Raw genomic sequence first — 26,758 nt, 5'->3', positions numbered from 1 at the left:
TAAAAGTTTTTTTATATCTTTTACAATTTTCGAGATATTGCCTAAATATCTCTTACAAGGAGTCATCCTACAACTTCAATTTGATCCAGACTTTTGTAGAGTTGACCAAGCAGAAGAAGGAAAGTCACATTTATTTCCAAAAGCTCTAATGGTTTATAAAGTATATGTAGAAATTAGTGACTTGACCTCCTCTGAGGTCTAAAAATAGTTTTGTTGCCATGTTTTATGATTGATCAATACAATCAACAAAATTGTAAAAGTAGATTCCTTAAGGACGCTGGTGACCAAGTCTGGTAATAATCTACTGAGTGGTTTCAGAGATTTTTTCAAAGATTTTTAAAGAAAAAATTTACGACAAATTATGATGTGTGCCAAGTGATGGCAATATTTCACATTGCCTTAAACCCGGTGAGCTAAATATGGGATGAAAGCTGAAAAAGGGACAAGAAAGGTTATGTTAATGATTGTCAATTTAAAAAAAAAGAAAAAATCTACATTCTAGATCTAGATACTGTAAATAGTTCCTTATTGATTCTGTCTTTGTTATTGAACTGCTAATTTTTAATTTTGATTTCAATTATAAGACTACTTCCACTAAGAATTCAGTTTTCTGATCTATTACTGCATGTCTGTCTGATAATATGTTCTCATTGTGTGTATATCTAACCGCTTGCCTCATGTGTGATGCTTGGTACTAACCTTTATTTCCATTGTCGTCTGTCAATAAAGCATATTCAGCACCAGCTGGTGTTCCACTAATATTTACTTTTCCACCACCTGTCTTCAGTAGATTATTGCTAGCAGCTATAACATTATTCTGGCTGCCACCTCTATTTCTGTTCATAACAACAACGTGATCTGCTATCAAACTTCCTTTGCTAAAATATTAAAAAGTGTTAATGGTATAAATGCCAATATGTTTATATTCTGCATACTTATTAAACTTTTAGAAAATCATCACCACAGGGTCATGAACACTGTTTATCATTTTGCCATTAAGGATTACAAAAGGTGAAAAGCTAAAGTCCCAAAACACCTGTAAAATTTGTGGAATCAAAATCACCAAACAATATGATCACCTACATATTGTGAATAAATATTCTAAAAACTTTGAACAAAATCTATTGATCCTTTGCAAGGAGTTGCATCCAGAAAGTGTTCATATAGTGTAACAAGTACAAATTCCTGTAAAATTTGTCTAATAAAAATGGCAGTGCAATATTATCAACTACATATTGTGAATAACAATCCTACAAAATTTGAAGAAAATCTATTGAGGGATTCCCAAAGAGTTGCATCTACAAAGTGTTCATATAATGTAGCAAAATTGTATAACTCCAGTAAAATTAGACAAATCAAAATGATGGAACAATACGATCAAGTACATATGGTGACTTATAATCCTATAAATTTGAAAATAAAAATCCTTTGAGTCGTTTCACTCAAGTGTGGCAGATGGACAGACACCAGTATTTATATGTCACCTTTGGTGTTGCGATGTGGAACAATGAAAATATATAGATCTAAAAAAATTGAAAATATGTCAATAGCAAAACAATTTGTTGCATAAAAAATGTACTATCACAATGAAAGTGGAATATATGACAAGTCAAACTTGGGACAAATTGGGTACCAACACCATATTAGTCCTCATCTACTACTTACATTATTTTATACAAAATAACCTTGACAAAACTGTCTTTTGTTGCTTTATAACTACTGTAATATTCTTTTAGCTACAATGAAATTTAATATGTACAAGATAATACATGTATAAAGCTCTATGCTAGAAAAGTTCACATTAAGGACCAATATGGAAATACGTTTGTGTATATACGAAAACATATGAAAACAAATAATTTCCATATACATATGAAACTGCTAAATAAATAGTTACCTTATGTTTTTCTTATTTTTTTCATATTGATCCTAAACATATGAAAGAGTAATCAAGGGAACCAAGGTTAAAGCAGTATTCAAAAGAATGCAATCCAGGGAAAAGACCAGACATGGAATACAGACATACACAGTACAAAGAGTACAAAGTAACTAAAATCATACACACAAAGCAACAAAAGCAAATGAGCAACTTGGACTCCACTAAAAACTGGGAGCATGGACCTGGTGCTCCAATAAGGTAAGCGTCTTCTGCTTTTCTAGAAACACCCGCCGAGTTGCTCATAAAAAGTCAAGTCCGGGAGAGATGATAAAGAAGTCTGCGTAGTTTCCGCAAGCTCTGCCATAATGTTTGAGTTATGGTATAAACACTCCATATGCAAGTGCTGAAGGGATGTTGCCACAGATGAAAGAAAAGTTCTGAATGAAAAATCATCACATTTGTCGTAAAGTTTGGTCAATAGCTTTCCTTTAACATCGATTTCTAAGTGTAGGTCAAGATATTAGGCTGACTTCACAGTATCTGTAGAATCCTTTATCTCAAGTTCTTTGGGGTAGATGCGATGTATCAAATCCCCAAAATTAGGATTATTTAAAAATAATATGTCATTTATATAGCAGAAACTGAGATTAAAGGACCTAGCTAAACCATATTTTTTCTTTTGGATCAGATCTGCTGTAAAGTCAGCCTCAAAAGAATGAATGAATATGTCAGCAAGTAGAGAAGCACAATTCGTTCCCATTGGAATGCCAACCATTTGTTAAAAAATGCGTCCACCACACTGGACAAATATTTTATCGATTAAAAATTCCATCATCTTCTGTATAGTTGGAAGATGATTCGGAATTATTTCTTACAAAGTATGAGGAATCTCTACCAAGAACTATATATTTGTATCTAAGTATACCATCTTTTTGGAAAAAAACAACTATGTATGATAAAATTAAAATGAAATGAAAAATGGGATAGGACACAAGGATGATAGGGTCAACAAATTTTGATTGCCACAAGTCAAAAGGGAGGGATGAGTAGGGTTGGGCAATTTAGCCTCCTGTTGTGAAGCGCAAAGGTTCCTACCCCTATCAATTACCACAGCATGGTTCTTTAACATTCGAGGAACGTGGCGTCTTTCCCAACATGGTGCACCACTATGGTTTGCGGTCAGGCTTTCTGAATTATAGCCTGACAACCCTAGCATGTAACACGCCAGGGGTACCCCATTCCCCTACCTGGGGCACACATCCCAGTTGCTCTGTGGGCAGAGTGCCTAGCCCCCAGCTATGTTTCTGAGCACTATTTAGTCGCCTTTTATGACAAGCTTAGCGCTGCTGCAGGCCTATTCTTTTGACTCCCAGACATGTACGGGGCTGAGTATGGGGAATAGAGGTATATAGTGTTGGAAAAAATCATAGGTTCCAAGCTATTATATTCTGATAATAGTCTTGAACTGATTGTCTCCAAAAGATCTTCTGAGTTTTTCAGGATCCATATTGAAATAATACCACTACAGGAGTAACAAGTGTTGTGGTAGGACTGCAGACCCTCTTTGACAGCTGTGAGTATAGCAGTTAAAAGTTTTGAAAGAGGTTTGGTGGTTCATTTTGCAGATCCAGCTAATTAATATATTTTGTATGGATTCTTGTGGAGTTTAGAAATCAAGTACATAGACGGTAAATCACAATCATCATCCTTGGTAGAGGGACCAAAAGAGGATAGCACAGATTTATGGTTTTCCACAATCTCTTCTTTGGAGAGTGTGTTAGCAGTATAGATCTGATCACTGCTATTATTTTCTACGTCTATCTCTGATAATAAACATTGGATCTTAAAAGTTTTGCAGACAAAAACAATGTTGTTTTGGGCTTTGTCTGCTGGTACGTAAACATATTTGTAATGTATAGTAGACAATTGTTTTGCTACATCGGTGTCTTTGAAAAATGATGTAACACTGGCACTCATTAACCTTTTTGAAACTTTCATTTGTTTCAAAACTAAAGACCTCAAGACTTTTTACCACTCTGACAGAGAATCAATGTCTTCTTGTTCTCGTTTTATTCTTTTTCTTGCGTAGTCCTCCGAGGCATCCATAAGAACTTTAAAGTTATAATTCAATTTATGGAGAATTGTTCACGGTACTTGGGACCTTTAGAAAGGATATTACGCAGAGATTCGTTTTCAATGATGGATAAATCTCCCACAAAGAAACATGACAAATGTTTTTTTCAGGTGTTTTACATAGCATATGAAATACATATGTCTCAGTTTTTTTATAGTATAAAAATTCTCACATCTCAGTACATTGCAAGACTGAAACTAATGCATCATAGTAGCAAACAAATGTTATGTGATGACTTTACGATATAATTAAAAAAACTTGTATAAAGACAATCCCCAAACTATCAAACAAACAAAAAAATAATAATAGTTAGCAAAAGAATGTTATTACAAAGATCTTAAGTGATGACCTTACAATATAATTATACAAAAACTTTTGAAAAAAAACACTCCCAAGACTAACAAACAAACACAAAATATAATAATAATTAGCAAAAAGACCTGAAGTGATGACCTTACAATATGATTAATACATCTTGTAAAAGATAATCCCTAGACCACCAAACAAAGAAAAAAAAAACAAAACAAAACAATACTTCAAAATTCATATAGCATGTATTACCTGACCTCAATGTGATTACACAGGATTACTTACACCTGATTCTGTGTCAGTAAATAACTTTTTATAATAGTCTGTATTTTCATTGGTCAAATCATCATTTTCATTAACTGGATAATCAAGTGTTAAGAGAACTTGAACTGCTACTTCAGCTGAAGATAAAATAAGCTTAAATACATTCAATGTATAAACAGAATTATTACTCAAGGAAAAATGATTTATGGTGTAGTGTTTAATGTTGAAATGCAGATTCATGATTCACAATATCCAATACATATTTCATTTTGTTGTTTGCACAATATTGTGTATTTATTGTACACAAAATACAATTACAAAATTAGCCTGAGCATTCATACTTTTAATTTATTTTTCATGTTACTTAAGTATATAGGTGCAACTCTTTGGCTGTACTTGTGTATAATGATGTTTTGGGGCCAGCTGCAACCAGCCCTGTGGTATGAGGATTTTCTTATTGTTCATTAAAGACCAATGGGGTCTTGGGCTGATTTTTACATCGCGGTGGAGTTGTTGTCTCTTTTACATATAGACCATACTTTTTCTCGCTATATTGTATGTATACTTTAATAAGACACAAAACCAAAAGTGTGTTGAAATTTTCTTAAACTTATTATTTCCAGAAACAATCAATTAGCAGATAAGATTTGAAAAATATGCTTCATGTAGGGTGCAGCTTGATACAACCACAGAGGTGGAACCCTGAATAGTTGGGGCAAGAATGGACACACGATTCAAGATTGATGCGGTTCTGAATTTTCATTGTGATATAATATTTGAAACAGGAAAATAATTTGACCAGAATCTTAATGGTCTCTTTTGGGGCAACCTCCAAAATTATTCCCAGCTTTCCTTAGGGGCTTGGCATCTTGTGGTATAATTTCAAAGAGATGCTTCCATTTATAATTAGGTTATTATCTGTACATACTTGATTCTGGCTACACATTCCTAAACAGGTCAAGTCACAACCCAAAAAAAAATCCATTCTTACTTTGGTAGTATGGCATTTTGTTTTATAAACGTTAAGAGTACCATTCACTTATAGCCTAGCCAATTATTGTCCAAAAAAATATCAGGATGATGATTGTTTTGGTTGACCAATTATTCCTAAAAAGTTCAGGTCTCTAAAAATTGATTCCAGCACTTCTTTTATGGTGTATCATCTTTTGGTGCAATTTCAAAGAGATTCATTTATATTGTCCGACTTCATGAAAATGCTTGTTTTTAACACTTTCGGTGCCAGACTGAAAATAAACAACTTCCCCGAGTGTCATGCAATATTTTTCAATATTTGTATTGTCTGTATGTACACAATGCTGCATATGGGTGTCTTCAGAGAAGCAAAACAGCTTAAATATCTTATATATCCATTTTTACTTTTTAATTAATGTTTCATTAATCTGATTTAGACCTAAAAAATTTAATGAAATTCCCAAGATTAAAGCATAAATTTGTAGTTGACTGATCAGAGATGGACACCTGCTCAGTTTCAGCCGTATTGGATGTCAATTCATAGATGCCTTTTGTTTATCAGTATAAACAATCGGGCCGAGGATCTGCCCAGTGGCACTGAAAGGAGGTGCAAAGAAAAGGGTAATTCCTATACAGTTTAGGAAATTAAGGATGAAAAGGTAAGGTAACAATCTCCAAAATTAAATGTGACAAAAATCAATTAAAGGAAGCAGGGCAACAATTTAAATTAAACTAGATACATCAATATAATACAATGGTAACTTGGCAAACGTTTAATATTAAACATTTACTAGATATCTAAGCTTCACAAATCTTATGTTTTGAGTGATGATTCAGTTCTAAAAATTAACACAGTATGGGTGTGATTTAAAAAAATGACATTTTTGAAAAATGAGCAAGCCTTCCCCCTTTCCATTTAAGTGCACATCAATCATTTCAAACCATTCAGTTGGGGGATCTCTTGCTGTGTTAATGTCAGTATTAATCATTTGTATTCATGCATACTCACAATTGATGTAAAAATTCTAAAACTTTCATCAAAATTCATTGAACAAATTGGGAAGAATTATTCTTATGACGGTTTAACATTTTATTATGTTGGATTATCTGCCTTTGCAGGCATCAGATGACATTTATGTTAACTAATTTTCCAGTGTAATTTAATAAGAAATCCACAGAGCATTTTATGATGAGATGCACTTATAAGATATGTAGGCAAGGAACAGACTAATGACTAGACAGACAGACAGACAGACAGGATGTTTCAGTATACCCTACTCAAACTGGGTATAACTTTAACTTACTTGTATTTGGTGCATAAGTAGTTATAGCTTCAGATACTGAAAAAAAAGAAGAAAATAAGAAAGGATGTTTTAGTGTCTACATAATTAATAAAATTAAAAAAAAATGATTGCTAAAAGATTTCCTACATTTACTTTCAATTGTTTGAAAGAAAATCATGGAATAATGTAAATGTTGATCAGTTGTGGTTTAGGAAACTCGGAGATTTGTGTCAACAGCATTTGGCTGTAGTTTCACAAACATTTAATTCTATAATAGAATGTAAAATATGGTGAAAGAGTTATCAAGGGAACCAAGGTTATAGCGCTAATCAAAAGAATGTAATCCAGGGACAAAGACCAGACATGGAAAACAGACATACACAACAAAGAACATAAAGTAACTAAAATTATACATACAAAGTAACAAAAGTAAATGAGCAACTCGGACTCCACTAAAAACTGGGAGCATGGACCAGGTGCACCAGTAGGGTAAGCGTCCTCTGCTTTTCTAGAAACACCCGTGAAGATATGATAAAGACAATTTACGTTTTCTCTACATGTTAACTCTAATAGAAAGTAACTAGCGATTAAGTCCAAACATAAAGAAAGGCAACTTCACAAATATTTTTGCAAACTGTAAGTAATGGTGCATTATATTATTGATTAATGGTGCATTATTTTACTTAACCCTTCATGACACTAATATTTACATAGGAATTATACGACCATGTATGCTATAATATTCTATTTTGATGGATTAATCCATGGGGTTTAACGTCCGAGCAGCAATATTTCAGCTATATTCAGACGATGAACATGAAACAGATGATAAAATGAACATGAAATGATGATGAAATGAAAAACGGGATGGGACACAAGGACAGTAGGGTCGACAAATTTTGATTGCCACTAGAAAAAGGGAGGGATGGGTAAGGTCGGGCAATTTAGCCTCCTGTGGCGGAGCCCAAAGGTTCCTACTCCTATCAAATACCACAGCAGGGTTTTTTAACGTGCGAGGAACGTGGCATCTTTCCCAACACGGTGCACCACTATGGTTTGCGGTCAGGTTTTCCGTATTATAGCCTGACAACCCCAGCATGTAACATGCCAGGGGTACCCCATTCCACCACCTGGGACACACATCCCAGTTGCTCTGTGGGCAGAGCGCCTAGCCGCTGGCTAGGTTTCTGAGCACTATTTAGTCGCCTTTTACGACAAGCTTAGCGCTGCTGCAGGCCTATTCTTTTGACACCCAGACCTGCACGGGGCTCTATTTCGAATTCCATGAAAAAAGTAAGAAAAATTCACATTTTAGTATTAAGCAATGAGTAAAAGTGCATAAATGATATTACAATACCTACCATTGCAGGACGTATTTCCAAGGCCACTGAACCCAGAGTCACAGATACAGTAGTAGCCACCATCTGTATCAATACAAGTGGCATTCTCAACACAATTGTGGCTACTGGTATTCATACATTCATTGATGTCTGAAATAAAACATATATAATTTCTTAAATATTTTGTTATAAAAACAAATGCATTATGTAAGTGACACAGTCAGCAGCTTCTATTTAAAATCATTGAAAGAAGATCATACCAGCTCTGAGTGTGAATATAAAATAAACACAGCAGAAAATTGAAAGCAAATTTCCCACAAAAGATTGAAAATTAATTTATTATCTTATATCTCTCAAAATTTTTAAAATAATAAACTTTTCCCAACCAGTCTGCATTATTATCTGTCAGGTCTAATAATCCAGGCAAAAAAATTTTTCCAAAGCATCGAAATAGAAGAAAATTCAAAAACATCAAAATCAAAGTATATGACCTAAGCTGCAATTCATAATGATATTTACGTTGCAAGGTTGGTGACCTACGTCATTTCACTGACTATACACTGTCACCTTATATCTTAATTAAGCTATACGAATTTCATACATTAAACCACAGTTATATATGTTTAGTCTATCTAAGATATGCTACATTGCCCAACTCTCCCTCTAATTTCATCATAGGATACAAAAAAACAAACTTTTTTAAGAGGTGGTAATTCTAACTTTTTAACGAGGAACGGACAAGTATTCTCCTTCCTGGCAAAACGTGGGCAGTGTAGCGTACGGTAACAGCTGATTTTAACTATGTCTGTGTTAAGATATATTTTTATAGGTGAAAGTGCCTGTCATTTAACTGACTGCAATACCACTTTAACTAGAAGCCAACAAACAATTATCATGATTAATGATGTCAAGAATGCATACTTTGTAAGTCTTTTTTTAATGTGAATATTCAATAATTTCATGGACCATGGAAATCTGAATGAAAAAAAAAACAAAAACAAAAACATTATACAGAAAATACTGTTAATATGTACACTGACAACACATGAAGTAAAGTTTTGAGTATCATTCTGCTCCAATTCCCTGTTGTTAAGGTACTTACCTGTCTTTTGGGAAACCCTTCAACAACTCGTGTGTAATTTTTTTGTTTTTGTTTTGTTTTTGTTTTTTGTTTTTTGTTTTGTTTTTTTTTTGTTTGATGAAATAATTAAATGTAAAGCTTGATGAAATAACTAAATGTAAAGCTTGATGAAATAACTAAATGTAAAACTTGATGAAATAACTTAAATGATTATTTCCACTCAACTTGGTATGTGCCAGGACCACTATAGATGCTTGCATAATGCATGCTCCTGTCCTGGCACTACAAATTTTATTTAAGCACGTCAGCAGAAATATTGTGCAAAAACTATGAACAATTAAGAGATTTCTCACTTAAAAAATATTTTTCGCATTGTTTAAAACCTGTCTTTGAAATTTTTACAAATTTTGAAATTCTGCTTAAAATGACCATAGCACTCAAGTCCACCATGAAATGTATATATGTTAAATTTGTTAAATTAATATGAGATTACTAAAGTATGACAATTTTTACATTTGGTTAGATTATAGGATATCATAAACCAACCCACCATTGTATAAAGTGTTTCAGACTCACTCTCACACTGGTTTGTAAAGGAATTTTTCAAGAAGCCATTGACGCATGTGCAATTATAAGATCCATCATTGTCGATACAAGTTGAATTAGCGGCATCTACACAAGGATCGGGAGAGGCATTACATTCATTGATATTAGTATCACATGACTTCCCTTTTCATCCAGAGTGGCATGTACATGTAAGACCTCCATTGGTGTCTTCACAGTTGCTATTACTGGTACAGTTATGTGAATTGGATGTACACTCGTTTATATCTACATATAAGTTATTGATAAAAAGACATTTAGGATTTTTACTGAATTTACATGATCTTGACAGTTATATTTTTTTTTCAATTAAGTGAACTGGAGGCAATGTTTTTGTAATCATGACATATAACATGTAAAATAATTAAAGATCATGTATACAGTACCTGTAGGGAATAAACTTCCCATTTTATGGGGTATGGGCATTGGGGCAATGGGGAATAGGGCAGAGGAAATGGGGAATAGGGCAATGGGGGATGGGGCAATGGGGAATGTGGCATTGGGAATGGGGTAAATGAATAGGGCAATGGGGAATGAGGTGAGAGAATAAATTTGATTGGTCAATCAAACAAATTTTTCTGCCTTTTTCTGCAAGCAACATATCTATCATAATTGTATGACAGCAATTAAAATAGTTTTTTTTTTAATTTAAAAAAAAAAAAAAAAAAGCTCGTTTTAGAGTAATTTTTAATGATTACAGGTGTCGCAGTTCATTTATTAATTTATTTGCATTTTGTTAATATTAACTGGAAGTACATTTGTACAATATTTAGTTTCTGGTCATTATAGATTGAAAATGTTCGCGCTCATACAATTTCTATCATTTTTGAAAATTTGTACTGAAATAATGTGTCGGAGACACTCGTATGATTTTAATATTGACAAATTAAACATATTGAGCAATAATAACAAGACCATTAAAAAAAAATAAAATGTTGATTCCCTTTCAATTGGCAGAAATATATCATTCGTCGCAACTTCAAAAAGGATAATAATATTGCCATTTTTAATATTTTAAACAAGAATTTTAGACCATTATTGAAATTAAAACTGTTTGTATCCTCACAATCTGCAGAACTATGTCATTTTTGAGAAATTGAACTGAAATCAATATGTCACAGCCAAACATATGATGCTTATTTTGACAATTTTAACGTTTTAAACAATAATTTAAGACCATAAAGGTAATTTAAAGTGTATGCACTCATTCAATTTGCAAAAAATGAAATGTCTCATTTTCAAGAATTTGGTATGAAATATATGTATCACAGCAATCAACATAATAATGATATAGACAATTTTAACATTTTTTACATTAATTTCAGACTTATAGATATATTAAAAGAGTTCGCAAACATACACTTTTCAAAATATTAAATTTTGAAGATTTCTGACTGACATGAGTGTCGCAACCACCAACCAGATACAAATATTGCCACTTTTAACAATAATTTTGGACCTTTATTGAAATTAAAACTGTTTGCACCCTCACAATCTGCAGAAATATGTCATTTTTGAGAAATTTAATTAAAATTAATGTGTCAAAGCCACACACGTGATACTTTTTTTAAATAATTTGAACATTTTAAACAATAATACAAGACCATTAAGTATATTTCAAGTTTTCGCAATCATTCAATTTGCAAAAATATCTCATTTTCAAGAATTTGGTTTGAAATAAATGTATTACAGCCATCAACATAGTACTGATATTCACAATTTTAACATTTTTTTACAATAATTTTAGACTAATAGGTACATGTATATTAAAAGTGTTCACAAACATACACTTTGCAAAAATATGTCATTTTGAAGATTTTTGACTGAAATATGAATATCGCAATCACCAACTAGATACTAATATTGCCATCTTTAATATTTTAAAAAATAATTTTGGACCATTATTGAAACTAAAACTGTTCACACTCTTACAATCTGCAGAAATATATCAATTTTGGGAAACTTGATTGAAAATGATGTGCCACAGCCACACATATGATGTTTATTTTGAAAAGTTTAACATTTTAAACAATTATATAAGACCATTAAGCTAATTTTAAGTGTTTGCACATTTAATTTGCAAAAATATCTCATTTTTAAGAATTTGGTTTGAAACATATCATAATGTATAATAACAACACTCAACAAAAACCTTATCTGGACAATTTTAACATGTTTAAGAATACTTTTGGAAATTAAATTTATTCACAATTTATACATATATCTATAGTTTTAAGAATATTTTGCATGATTATTTCTCATGCAGCTCGAAACATCGATAACACATGTAAACAATGCAAATATCATGTGATTTCGGTAATTCTCGAGCTCACTGGAGAGATTCTAAAATAAATATTGATTGCACAAAACTTTCTGCATCCTAATGCTTTATATGTGTTTGATAAAACATTTACTTTACTTTTTCTTTTCTTTTTTGGAATGGGAAAAAGGCATTGGACAACAGGAAATAAGTGGATGAAATGGAGGATGGTGCAATGGGGAATGAGGCTATAGGGAATGGGGTATGAGGCAAATGGGGATGGGGCAATAGAGGATGGGGCTATGGGGAATGGGGCATGGGGCAACAGGGAATAGGGTATGGGGCAATGGGGTATGGGGTAAGTGAAAGCTTATCCCATGGCCATACAGGGACTGTACATGAAATAATTGTTATACGAGTTTTTTATTCTGCTAAAATAAAGAGCTGACTATCATTACATGACTGGCTCCTCAGTTTTAGCTAAGTCTGTTTCAAAAAAGTCTTTATACTTTTGAATATTTATGAATGACAGTCTATGCTGAATGAGGTTAATACTCAAAACTCAGCCCATCCCTAACACTGAGACCCCTAGATTAAGATACACATCTAATTGCACAGCATGATATAGAAGTTATGTTTCTGACATGATAGCCAAATAGGGAAATGACCAAAATTGTAGGACTGGCAATTATAAAAAACAATGAAAGGGGGCCTCCATAAATAACATAAACAATTCAGCAACAATTTATGGAAATAGACGGGAGCAAAATGAAAACAAAGAAAATATTGTTAAAGAATGTTTAAACCCCCCCTAAGTCCTCAAAAACGGAAATAGGAAAAGTCATAAACCTCTAAAGGTAGCTCACATAAATAGAAATCATTAGTTCAACGTTTCATGGAAATTGCTTGGAGGGTTTTTGTTTTATTGTGTCAAGTGTGTTTGATAGACACCAGACAATGGCATTAATAGAAATTACCATAATATATCCTGTCTGTAAAGATTGGTGTTTAAGAATTGTGCTTATGCATGATTAATGTTCCTTTAAAATTGTAAGAACTGCATGAAGTAACTACAAAATACTGGTGTTGCATAATCTTTATCACACACATACTGATCATACTAAATTAAAGATGTTGCTCTGGACATAAAAAAGTCTGCATCTCTCTCTTTATCTTAGCTTAAGTACTTTATATTTTATAACATATAAATGGTTCATTTCTTGATGGAATTCAGCAACATTGTTAGTGTAAGAAGTATCATAAGTTATTATGTCATGGGAAAAAATGTATGGATTTGGTGAATTCACATCTAAATTTACATGAATCACATCTAGTGAGATAACCACCCATCACAACTAAATATTAAGTTGCATACATTTTTGTGCTAGGTACGTACCGCTTGTTTGCCCCATCTATATAAATTTGCCACACACCACATCACATTTCTAAAATAATTCATCAAGTGGCAGCTAAGATAAACATTTTCTTTATCGTACCCTATATTTGAATTTTAAAAATAGTAAAATTTCACAACCTTGGAAGTTGATATTGCACAAAAGCTAAAACAACTTACAACATACCCATTATGCACCATTTATGTAAAGACACATACTAAATTTGAAATTAATCTATCAATAGGGATTCAAGATAACAAAACGAAAAATAGATGAACAGAACAAAAGGTGGAATGACAGACAGAATGGTGAATTAATGAACAGACAGACAGACATACAAACAGATGGATGAGCAAGGTAATTACAATATAATACCTACTCATTGAAATGGAAATCTGTTAGAAATAGTCCTGGAGGAAATTGTAAATGTAAGAAATTTTCTCATTAAGAACTTACTTTTACAAAGATCTGATGCATTTTTGGTGTATCCTGAATCACATACACAATCATAACCACCATTATTATTTTGACAGGATGTATTGGGTATGCCATCACAAAGTGTCAGATTACTGCATTCATTGATGTCTTCATCACAGTTGGTACCATTCCAACCAGTTTTACATATGCAAGATCCATTAACATTGTTACAATCAGCTGTGTTGGTCATGTTACACATACAAGGCTGACTACAGCTGTCTCCAAAGGTAGTATTGCTACATTCTAAAATAATAATAAACTAAATTGAATATTTATAAGCCTTTTTGTGTGTGAACTGGAGAAGAACAAAAATTTCAAGTAAAGTTCCTGACAAATGGTATGAAGAAATTCCCTAAAATACAAAACAAATAAAAACATGAAGTTGCACACTTTGTCATTTTAAGTATAACCCCACTTGCATAGGAAGTTGATATAAGACAGCATCCAAACTTGACTACAGTGCCTTCTATGAAAATCAACATACCAAATTTGAATTTAATTTATTAATTGGCAGTTGAGATAATTGCAATGAAATTCGAACAGATGGATGGATAAATGGTCAGATTGAATGATGGATGGACTGATGTAATATATGTATGGACTGATATATGCACGGACGAGGTGATTCCAATATACCACCCACTTGTTTGTATAGAGGTATTAATTATGATGATTACATATACTGAACAAGGAAAAAGTATGATGTTGTAAAATATTGCAAATAATTTTTATTTCATATGTATCCAAGTAATCTTTGTTATGTATAAGAAATATTCCTCAGATCACATTTATTGTACAATATTGGGTATTAAATTATAACTTGAATATTTCCTTAGATGATATGCAAAAGCTATATGCATCAATTTTGTCCATTGTATAAATTAGTTAATATAAATGACAATGAAAAAAGAAAAGAACTTAAAACAAGTTACCTCCACAAGTACCAACAGTCTTTTCCTGGTATCCTGTCTTACAGTTACATACAAAGCTGCCATTAGTATTCTGACAGTCAGTATTTGGGGTACCAGCACAGATTGTTGCATTGAGAGTACATTCATCAATATCATCAGTACAGTTAGCCCCCTCCCATCCACTGTTACAAGTACAGTTTCCATCAACATTATTACATGATTGGGTATTAGCAAATTCACAGGTACAGGTCTCTGCACAGTTTGTTCCCCAAAATGTAGGATTACAAGCTGAAATATCAAAGATGCTTAAACACAACAAAGAACTAGAAGTCCAAGAGACCCAGAATGTTTCACCTGAAATTCAATTTTTGCCTTATGAATATCTGATGACATGTACAAAAAAGAATATCCCAGAAATTAAAATCTTTTCTTTGCTATACTTCTTAAATATATGCCAAAAGCCATAAAAAGGGCTATTTTTTGCCTTTAAAGAGCACACTAAATCCTTACAGGAATCTTTTCTTACCATATAACTCAGTATAAAATTGAGTATTTTATAAGGGTGGTCATAAATTGAAAGCGTTTCCCATCTGCAGTCTTTCAAGTGACTTTTTGCAAAAAAACTTCTGCAAACATCATTCAACCGTAACAAAAGTCGAACTTAGTCTGCAACTTTGATAGTAATATCCCAGGTAATGCCACATACAAACGTACTACTTTTGATAAAGATGAAATCCTAAACAACCACAAGTCCTTTATGTCTTCTCTCAACATTGAAACAAAATGTAAAGACTTATCTTACTTGTATTGGATTTGCAAACTTCATAACAATCAATACAAAGAAAGACATACTGCAGGATCTTCATCTTGCTCCATGAAGAAGATGTCAATTTATCTTACAAAGATATTGTCCGCAGTTTTGGATAGACAGCAAGCTTATTGCAATACAACCTACTCTTGTAGTGGCATTACTTATATGTGAATAATTAAAAATTCTAAAGATTTACTTCAAAACATAAAATCCACAAGTTTGTTTGGAAATTAGTTCTCCCCAAACTTTTGAATTCTCTTTACACTACATAACGACATAATAAACTGAAATCTCGTTTGAAATGTTTGTTTGTTTGTTGGGGTTTAACGTCCGAGCAGCAATATTTCAGCTATATTCAGATGATGAACATGAAACTGATGATAAAATGAACATGAAATGATGATGAAATGAAAAAGGGATGGGACACAAGGACAATAGGGTCGACAAATTTTGATTGCCACTGGAAATTGGGAGAGATGGTTAGGGTTGGGCAATTTAGCCTCCTGTGGCAGAGCCCTATGGTTCCTACTCCGGGAGAATACCACATTAGTGTTCTTTAACGTGCAAGGACCGTGGCATCTTTCCCAACACGGTGCACCACTATGGTTTGCGGTCAGGTTTTCCGTATTATAGCCTGACAACCCCAGCATGTAACACACCAGGGGTACCCCATTCCACCACCTGGGGCACACAACCCAGTTGCTCTGTGGGCAGAGCGCCATAGCCCCCGGCTAAGGTTCTGAGCACTATTTAGTCGCTTTTTACGACAAGCTTAGCGCTGCTGCTGGCCTATTCTTTTGACACCCGGACCGTGGTGAAATCTCGTTTGAAAGGACATATTCCTAAATTATTTGCTGTTTCAAAAAATTATGTTGTTCTCGGTTACAAATCCACATATATTTCTAAAACATCGCAGAAGGGCCAAGTGTGCTACACATTGGTAAAAAAAACATTCAACCATTACCAAACCAGAACTTAATCTATAACTCTTCATAATAAGGCTACATATCAAAAACTAACTTATTCGGTAGGAGCATTACCCAAAAAGTGTGGAAACGTGGACGAACAGACAGAAGGACACCCGTCATTTCCATGTCCTCTCGTTGCGGGGGACAATTATTGATAGAGAAAATCATACCAGTGGTCATCAACAGCAATAAAGTCAAGACTACCATAGCTCACAATCAAAACTGAATACTGCTGATAACCACCAACATGTCACCAACAAGATTTTCATTTAATAAACACATTTATTTTCTGAATGTATACTAAGGCTAAGTTTCATTAATTACAACACTAACATTATGTCAATCATTTCTACTTTCAAGTTTATTAAAAATTTCATCCAGAAAAATTTGGATTTTTTTTTATGATTATGAACCTCAAATAAGGAAAATTAAGGCTGCAAAGAAAAATAAGAAAAATTAGGGTCCACTTTAAAGTCTGCATCCGTAATTGTTATTTAAAAGAAATGTCTAAAAATGTTATAACATCAATTTTTTGCCTTTCAAGGTCAATCATTTTAATCTAGGTGCCCTATAACTTTGTTCCTATGGAAATTTTTGTAGGCCTGATCATTGGAATATTTCATTAAATAAAAGTTTCTTTCTATCCATTTTGGAAAAGAAAAATTAAAACTGCAACCAATAGAAACTTTTGAAGAACTCTTCATCCTGAAGAATAAAGTTTTCAGTACAACCTCTTATGTTCTAGAATTACCTTTAGTGGCAATATGTTTAGGCTCAATGGTATAATCAACAAGATTTGTTCAAGCCAAGAATGCATGTGACTATAAAGGTTACAGTTCACGCAATGGTTCCAAGACTTCTTAAGAAAATAAGATGAATAAATTATGTGAATGCAACTTAAACCACATTTGAACTTGAAATGTACTTTATTGGGAAACTTTTGTATAGCCTTTTTTTTTTGCAGTTTGAGTGGGAAAATATGATCTTTTGATTTAATTCAGTTGAAATAAGAAATATAGAGGCAAAGAATATGTAGAAAAGGGCAATAACGCCAATAGTGGTTTACCAATTTTCACAGACAAAGGTGTTCAGGTCAATCTCACTATTTTGAACATATTGGCCTCTGTCAGAATCAGGCTATTTTTATTTAAAACTTTTTTAGATATTTTTTTCAAAAACAACTGTTTGACCCCTGTTTTCTATTTTTAGCAATGACCGCCCCATTTTTAAATTGGAAAAAAACAGCAGACATTTTGTGCAAGATACCCTAAGGAACAATTATACCAAGTTTGGTTCCAATCAGTCCAATAGTTTTTCGAAAATAATAACATCGAAAATTGAAAAAAAAAATGAAAATAGGCAATACCTAAATCCGTCAATGGTTATTCACCAAAATTTGAACACTGACAGATCTCATTATGCTGAATACTTGGCTTATGGTTTTGGAGATTTATTTTGTTTACCCCTATGTTATATTTTTAGTTACAGCAGCCATGTTTTCATTGGTATAAAAAATTTCCGAAAATTTGAAAATTATAACATAAAAAATTGCAAAATAAAGCAAAAAAAAAGGGCAATAACTCAGTAAATTGATATTCACAAAAAATTATTCAAAGATAGATCTCTTTAAGTCTAGCATTTTTATTCAGTCATAATTTGGCTAAACCTTAAGGTCTGGACATATTTGCAAGAAAAACTCTTTAATCAATCAATGAATATTCACGAAAATCTTGATGTGTTTATTTGTTTTCCATGTCTTGTCTTTGTCCATGGATTACACCCTTTTGATTTTCACAAGAATCTTGGTTCCTTTGATTACTCTTTCATAAAGTGAAAAATGGTAAAGTCCCACGAAACACGAAGTTGAAATCAAAGACAAGCACAAAGTGCTTACTACATCTGCCCCACCTATATGCAACCATACACTAAATTTGACGTCAATTCATGCATTTGGACCCGAGAAAACAGTGAAAAAAATGTAAAAGAATGGACAAACTGACGGAATGACCGCCGTTATTTTCAAATTGGTACTTGAAATAAATTTAATTAATATTTAATTTATTAACAAGACAGTCAATATTAGAACCAACAAAACATAATTCAAAGATTAATTAATAATACAGTGAAGAAAACCGTTACAGATATGTTTATTCAAATATTTTTCCAGACTAAAAGGATTCTGTATTTACATTATTTTGATCAGATTATGATAAGTACAACAAAACTTAGCATTATTTTTTTTTATATTTATGAAAGATTTTAGTTAAAGTCTTTTAGTAAAAGTCTTAACTAATTTTTTATGGTATTAAACCCAGCCTTAACAATTTACTGGTAGTAGAGATCAAGTAAAACCTTATTACAAATACGAGCATATTGAACAAGTTGAAAAATATATATACTGTGTGAAGGAGCCAACAGAACCTCCCCGTCAAGGTAGGGAAATAATCATTTGGAAACAACAAATCGTCCCTCTTGTTGTAAATTTAATTTTTATTTTAACCAGTAATTGCCTTTTGATGTTAAATATACTCTATTAAGACAAAGACCTTAGGGGAAGGGAGATTATACATTTTAACACTGATTATTGATAGATTCCGTTTTGAAAGATCAAATACTCCAACTTTTTTTAAAATTGAAATTTTAGTGTTTGTTTATGTTACTGCAAACTCAGCGAAAACTGTGAACTGGAGTAAGTAAATTTCTTACTGGGAATCTTAAATCATGTTTGCAAAGGTGACCCACAAAGCAATGTATTACTATAGGTCAAACTTTACACTTATTGTACAAAATGATTTGATTCACAATCAGGCCTGAAAAATGAACTGAAGTATACCGGGTATGTATAATTTAGTGAGAATGCGTGCTGTGGAAAGTGATTGTGTAAAATTATTTAACCAACTTTTGCATAGTTTTGAGATTTTATCTTGATAGATCCTTCCTCAGGTGCAAATATATTAAATTCATAAATTTCTTAGTTGCTATGTTTCACACAAAATTTCTAGTCAAAATTCATTATATCCATTTTTTCATCTCTTTTTATAATTTCTCTTTTCACTTTTACGTACAACACATATTATTTTACAACAACAACCAACATTATTGATGACATATTTTATGTTGTATACAGAATCAATTGCATTGTAAATGTTGGATTTAAAAAAAAAAGATTTAAATTAAAAAAAAACAGCAAAAATTAGACACAGTAGAAATAACCCTGATATATGTTATTTCATGGTTATCTTTAAATACTTAAAATGATTCGGAAAGATTTTCCTAAATTATCATCCGGAACCATAAGCGTAATTGACAGAAATATAAACATACAAAATAAGCATCACTAAATATACGTCTAGACACATTAAAGGGGCATAAGTGTGAAGTCTCTTTCAGAAATTACCTCCATCTTAATTGAATTTTCAGCTTGAATTTGTAATAAATTCTGGCCGATACTAATTGACCTGGAACCTGTGATAAAGATCATTATTATATCATCGTAATACAAGGGAAACATTGTGTCATCTTTTAGTAAAGAGAATGTCACAAGAAATTGTGTCAGTGAAATTGAATATATGGTTAAACATTTCATTAAAACAAAACCTTGGCAAATATCCTCTAAGAGAAGATTCTGAGATAGCAATCTACCGCTTAAGAATTTGCGGAGGTTTACCCCTATGCATGGGGTAAAAATTGCTGTTTAGAACTCATAAAAAATCATGTAAACAAAATTTCCACAAGTTCCTGAGGTTAACATCTAAATCAAAATAGAACAAACATGATGCTGATTTCTTTATATATTCCTAAAATCATATATATAACAATATCCTCTTCAGTCAACATATGTTACTGTGAATGTTTTCACTTTTATTTTCGAACCTTATCAAATCATGTTTAAAAGCCTTTTGATGCTTGTTGAAGACCTTTTGGTGATCTCTGATCTGAAGGTATTTACTATTTTGGATTAAGGTTACACACTTGTCTACGTTTTTTGCGTTTCAACATATCCATTTTTTCCTATCAGAAAAATAAACAAAGACATAAAAATGAATTCAGCAAGGAATGTAGTTAACCTAAGGAAATAGAGTTCAACTATATTTGATTAAATGACAGTCATCTTTTGAAATTAAAATGCATATGAAATGACATAAAGTTTAAATCTTTATAATTGTCCAGGATAATGGTCTTTCAATCAAAGAAAGACCAACTCTATTTCTGACAGTAACAATATTACTCACAGTAAACTTAAAGACTATTTGAGACTTACCAACACAGACATCATTTGAGTTGATATAGCCAGGATCACAGACACAGACATATGATCCATTAGTGTTCTGACAGTATGAGTTATTCTGACATGGGTTATTATTACATTCATTGACATCTTGTTCACAGTTATCTCCCTTCCAGCCAGTCTTACATTCACATGTTCCATTACTCTTATGACAGGTCTTTGTATTGACCTCTACACAGGTACAGTTCTCAGCACAGTTCTGTCCCCAGTAACCACTGTCACAAGCTGGAAAACAAGAAGCCGCAGCAATGTTCTGGTAAGGATACTCTCTTATATTACAACAATTATCTATTTCATAAAACTGGAGAACTGAGGTGTTAAAGAAGTATTTGTATTGTTAAAACAAGCCAGATGGCTTCCTTAAAGGGACAAGTGATCAAAATCCATGATATCAACTAAATATTGTTTGTTTGCTTGCTTTTTTTTTAATTTGAGGCATAAAATTTCACAATGAGTCTGATGTTCTGTCAATACGTTCAAAACTGGCATTGTTCTGAATATCACTAGCATCACAGTTGATTTGACCTAACATTGTCATTGGAAACTGCTGATAATTTTAGTATCACTACAGTAGCCTCAGATTGCAAACATCAGATAGTAAGAACAATGGACAAATAGAGCATGTAATGGGACATTTAATGATACCCCTCTACATTGTGTTGTATCTAATATCCATGGTCACATTCTTAATTACAATTCATCACATAGTAACAAAAATTCAAAACTCAAATTCAAATGTTTATCCAAACCCAAAAATTTTAAGTTAAAATAATTTTTTTTAGCATTATAAGAAAGATAAGGTCTCACTAACCACTGCTTACATTTCTATTACTTTACATGTTAAAAAAAATTTCAAAGTTTCACAGTGTATTCAGTAGACAATGTCTCTTAAAGTTGCATATCATTCCGAATCTTGGTAAATATGGCTTCCAAAATCATTATCTAAATGGTACGATGATCATAGAAATACAAAATTTACTTATAAAAAATACTTATAATCCATATTTTTACCTTTTCTGCTAAGTGATAGTACATATGTATTGAGGCAAATTACTCACTCATGTAATCAATATTCATACACTTTTGTAGTAAATTACAAATATGATTTACAATGTGAAGTGCACATTCTCAGCTTTTGATAAGCAAACACACAAATAATATAACTACAATGCATAGATCTAGATTCAGAGTGTTTTGATACTATGTAGAGGGTTACCCATTTGACCCAGAAGTGGTAAGTGAGACTAATTTACATACAACAAAAACAAAAAAAATATCATAGCTCAAGAAAAAATTTGATAGGGAAATGAAATTTAAACATTATCTGGACTACATTTCCAAGATTTGTTTTGGCAGTTATATTAATATTCAAAGAAAGAGAACTCCAATTCATCAAAAAAGAATTGGTCAGGGTTGGGGGAGGGACAGGGTGCAATTAAACTGAGATTTGAACTTGATCTGTATTTTATAATATACTCAACAACTACACAAAGTTTGAAAAAGACCCTTTGGTAATTTCCAAAGTTATTGTCTTAAAATTATCAGGGAAAACAGAGTTGGAACATCGGACAAGCAATTTTTAAGGGTATCACATAAAATTAAATATGCTGTAACAGCCTTCTTTGTTACTTTGTTAATTGGTTATTATGATCTAGGGATGCAAAGAATATTCCACATACATAAACCTTGATTCTATTTTTAAGTATACTGACACTGTTTCTATTAATATGAATAATTAGACCCTGATATAAACCTTTCCTTTCATATATATATGGAGCTGTTAGATTACATTGACCTCAGACTTGGTCCTCAGTCAATATAATCTGAACAGGTCCATATATGACATATTGATTTCTTAAAAGTCCATAATTGATAAATATGTCGTCATTTTGTGTGGTGGGGTATATACACAAAACCATGGTGTTTTTTCCTCACCAGTGCAAGTTTTCAGGTCAGGAGCCAGTGTTGTTCCATTGGTTGTACAGGAACATACATATCCTGGTGTTTTATCAGTACAGTTGTCTTCACAGGGATTACTGTCACATTCATTGATATCTGAAGTAACAAAAGACAGCATTTAGATTTTAATATAATAATGTTTTTTTATTAAATCGTATGATGCTAGTTGAAAACCAGTGGTAGAACTTTCTGTGACTAATTAAGACATTTGATAACTCCTATATATTGTACAAATTAGGAGTATGTTTAAAGCTACATATTTAATGAACATATGTAGCAAGAAAAGAATGAATCATTAAAACATCGCAGTTCTGATTTACAAAATGCCTATAAATATGGGATCAATAAATAATCAATTCCATGTCAGGATGTCAGTTACGTTTTGTTTTTATGCCGTATACACATTTGATTCAAATGATTTTTGTTCACATTAGATGGATCCACTTTTTGTAGGTTTTCACACTGTGTGTTATGGAATAAGCTTTGTAATTTAAAATTAAATGCATTAACAATAAATTTATAATTTCAATTATGATTTTGCCAAGTTAACACCACAAGAGGATGAATCGCATGTGAACATAAATTTCATCGAAAATATATCATCAATGACAATTGGATCAAGAGCAGTAGTTTAATTCCAATGTTTGAATTAGTTAAATTTGAACAAGTTATGGGATTTGATTTTTCAGATGCTTATTATATAAGCATGGACAATTGATGATCTTCAATATAAATGATCCATATCATATTGTAAAGAGCACTAAACAGAGAACAATTTGATTCGATGGTTTACTTCTCATCTAGGCAAGACAGGTTTTTTTTCGTAAACCAAATTGGTACTGTAATGTCAATAATGTTTATTGGTCCGTGCAAATTAAATAAGACTTTGATAAAGGGACAAAATCCTAATTTTGACTTTAACCAATTAGACATTAATTTATAACGATTGTTTTTAATATTTGACCAATATATGCTCGCATGACCAACTTTGGTACTGTTAACGCCTTTTTTAAAGTACTTCGTGTTTCATGAAGCATAAACTGTCCCAAAGTATGTTTTTCGCATAACCTGATAAAAAATTAGAAACAATCCTTCAGTAAGTAATGTACTTCAGTAAAAAACAGACAAACAATATTGGTATGAATTCCAATTAAGGTAAAATATGCTGTCTTGTAACTTCTCGATTTTTGAAAATGATTAGATTAAAAATGTAATATTTTTAACTGTTGTCATGTGGACTAACAAATTGATCAAACTCATTATTTATTACAATAACAAACTATCAGTCAATGAGCTTACTTTCACAAAGACATACAGAAGCAAAATATTAGTCAGTTTAAAAGATGCAGATGCTGCTTACTTTCACAAAGACCAGTTGTATTATCTGTCATTGTCAAACTGTACCCTGTTGGACATGTACAGTACTCTGCTCCATTAGCTCTTACAGCACAGGTACCAGGTGATGTACAGTTAAAATTGGAACATTTTGTCTTTACTGCAAGATTAAACAAACAGATTTTTACCTCAGTAAGTCATCCCCCATCTACTGTAGCTATGTAGAAATATATCAATCCATTGGCACTTGAGATAAATTGCCACAACATTCGGACAGACGGATAGATAGACAACTTGATTCCAATACCCAACCTACTTATTTGATTACTCCCCAATTTATGACCATCATTCAACTAATGCCAAACTTAAAACTAAAACTACAGTGAGCAAGCTCATAAGAAAATACCCCTGCTTCAAATGGAGTTAAATATTTTCATATAAAAAGTCCATTTTATTCCCATTTAAGTCCTCTGACAAAAATGATATTTCTTTATGTACATCTACATATAATGACTATCCTTCCTACTAAATTTCCTTGAAGTCATTTGCGCAGTTTAAAAGGAGCTGCACTTGCGAGATTTTAACATGTTAAACCCATCAGTCAGATTATATCCCTTTTGAGTTTTTCGAACAGTTCAGGACTTGTGCTTTAGGCGTTTTTTTTAATAATCTACCTAAGGAGGCCTTTAACAATAAATGTATTTCTTCACAAAGTTTAACACAAACATTTACTAACCATTACAAGTCCTTTGATCTGACTGACTGAGTATGTAACCATCATTACAGGAACACTTATAACTCCCCACAGTATTGAGACAGTTCTGTGAACACTTGTTTAATGTAGAGTCACACTCATCTATATCTAGAAGAGAAAAAAACTTAATATTTTTACAACAATTTTAACTATATTCGGTTAACCTCAGAGAGCGGATAGATGGGAGATCTTCTCATTTCAACTATTTCATGTGGGATATTTAGTAATTCATTGCAGCAAAAAAGTATGAGATGTTATGAAGAAAAATAAACAAAGAAGTGGAAACTAAAGACTTGAAAAAAATTCTATTCAAAGAATTTTACATAAAAGATTGCAATTATTTTTTATTTGTAATTTAGGGGAGAAAATGTTAATTGAATTCTGAAGTAAGAATTCATCTCTTTGATCACTCCCCATCCCCCCCCCAAAAAAAAAAAAATTGTAGAACCCTATAACCTATATACTAAACCAAACCTGACACTCTGTTAATGTGAGGCTAGAAGTGTCGAAGTTTGAATACATGGCTTTTGATTTATCTTATCAAAATCAAATCTTTATAAACCTTGACATTTGTGATTGGCATTCAACTGAAATCCAGATCTACAGCTACAGGTAAAACTCCCTGGGTCGTTGGTACATTCCTGGTCACATGGGTTAGTCAAACACTCATTGATATCTGTACAAGTGAAATATTGACATTAATAACTGGACTTGTAAGTTAGAAATTAAGACATGCTCTAAATAAATACAAAAATTAGCTTTTCTGTCTAGTTTATCTGATCTTCTCACCCACCTTGACACGTATCAGATTCAAATTGGGAACCAGTTACGCACTAGCACACATAAGAACCAGGTGTATGTACACTTTTCTCATTAGATGTTGTTTCACATGGAATGTTTCCAATTTTACATTCAATAATGTCACTTTCAAATGATCGTCATCACTTTATCAAAGAAAGTATTGTGACAGCACAACCTACGTCTGACTTTTATTATTTCTGAAAATGACAAGACTAAGTCGTAAATGATTTTCTCACCTTGACATGTACCAGAAACATTTTGATAACCAGTCACACACTGACATACATAAGAGCCAGGTGTGTTGACACACTGCTCATTGACTGCTTTATCACAAGGATTATTTAAATTGTTACATTCGTTTATGTCAGCGTCACATTTGGTTCCTTACCAACCAAATGTACAGACACAGCCTGTCACATGGTCACATTTCTCTGCTCCAGCACCACAGCCACAGTCATTGGCACAGTTACCTCCCCAATGGAACTGGTCACATACTATAACATAAATTAACACATTCAGTTCTCCTCAATAGGAACATAAAATTTATACATATTTAACAAGCAAGGATATCATCCTTATAGAACAAAGCTTTGATTTCAGAATAGAGTGATTATACTCTGAACAAAATGAACCATCTATCATCTTTATTAAACATGTCATTTATTGACCCAGTTACTGATATGGTGTTTAACCTCTCCTTGACTTTTCTATTAAAAGGAATAAAATGCATGACATTCAATCAGTTTCAAAGATAGGAGTCAATAAAAAAATTACAATTTTCAAACTTTGAATATTTGTTTTTAGTTGCAGGGCATAAAAATACCTGATATTAAAAGATCAGGGCACATACTTCCCTATTATTCAAAATCAGGTTTGGTTACAACCCCAAAAATTAGTACACACTTCCTTTTGTGGTCTGAAACATTGTAAATAAG

At 32.3% G+C, this 26,758-nt stretch overlaps 1 protein-coding gene across 1 annotated transcript in view; it reads right to left on the bottom strand.

Annotated features, from left to right (window-relative positions):
* The window catches only part of LOC148611775 (uncharacterized), a 94,474-nt gene that overhangs the window by 12,033 nt on the left and 55,683 nt on the right, over positions 1-26,758 (bottom strand). The window contains 14 exon segments of the mRNA XM_088595324.1: positions 700-878; positions 1,666-1,736; positions 4,608-4,723; positions 6,863-6,898; positions 8,203-8,331; positions 9,809-10,093; positions 13,976-14,239; positions 14,929-15,195; positions 20,948-21,199; positions 22,910-23,029; positions 24,294-24,428; positions 25,005-25,130; positions 25,585-25,698; positions 26,060-26,317. Of these exon segments, the coding sequence (XP_088451450.1) occupies positions 700-878; positions 1,666-1,736; positions 4,608-4,723; positions 6,863-6,898; positions 8,203-8,331; positions 9,809-10,093; positions 13,976-14,239; positions 14,929-15,195; positions 20,948-21,199; positions 22,910-23,029; positions 24,294-24,428; positions 25,005-25,130; positions 25,585-25,698; positions 26,060-26,317 (2,352 nt within the window).

This window comes from Perna viridis, chromosome 7 (genome assembly GCF_037379345.1).
Source record: "Perna viridis isolate PV_CMFRI_1.1 ecotype Kerala chromosome 7, ASM3737934v1, whole genome shotgun sequence".
In the NCBI taxonomy this organism is placed as follows: Eukaryota; Metazoa; Mollusca; class Bivalvia; order Mytilida; family Mytilidae; genus Perna; species Perna viridis.
Note: the sequence above shows the minus strand (reverse complement) of the source record. Positions and strands in the feature narration are given on the sequence as shown.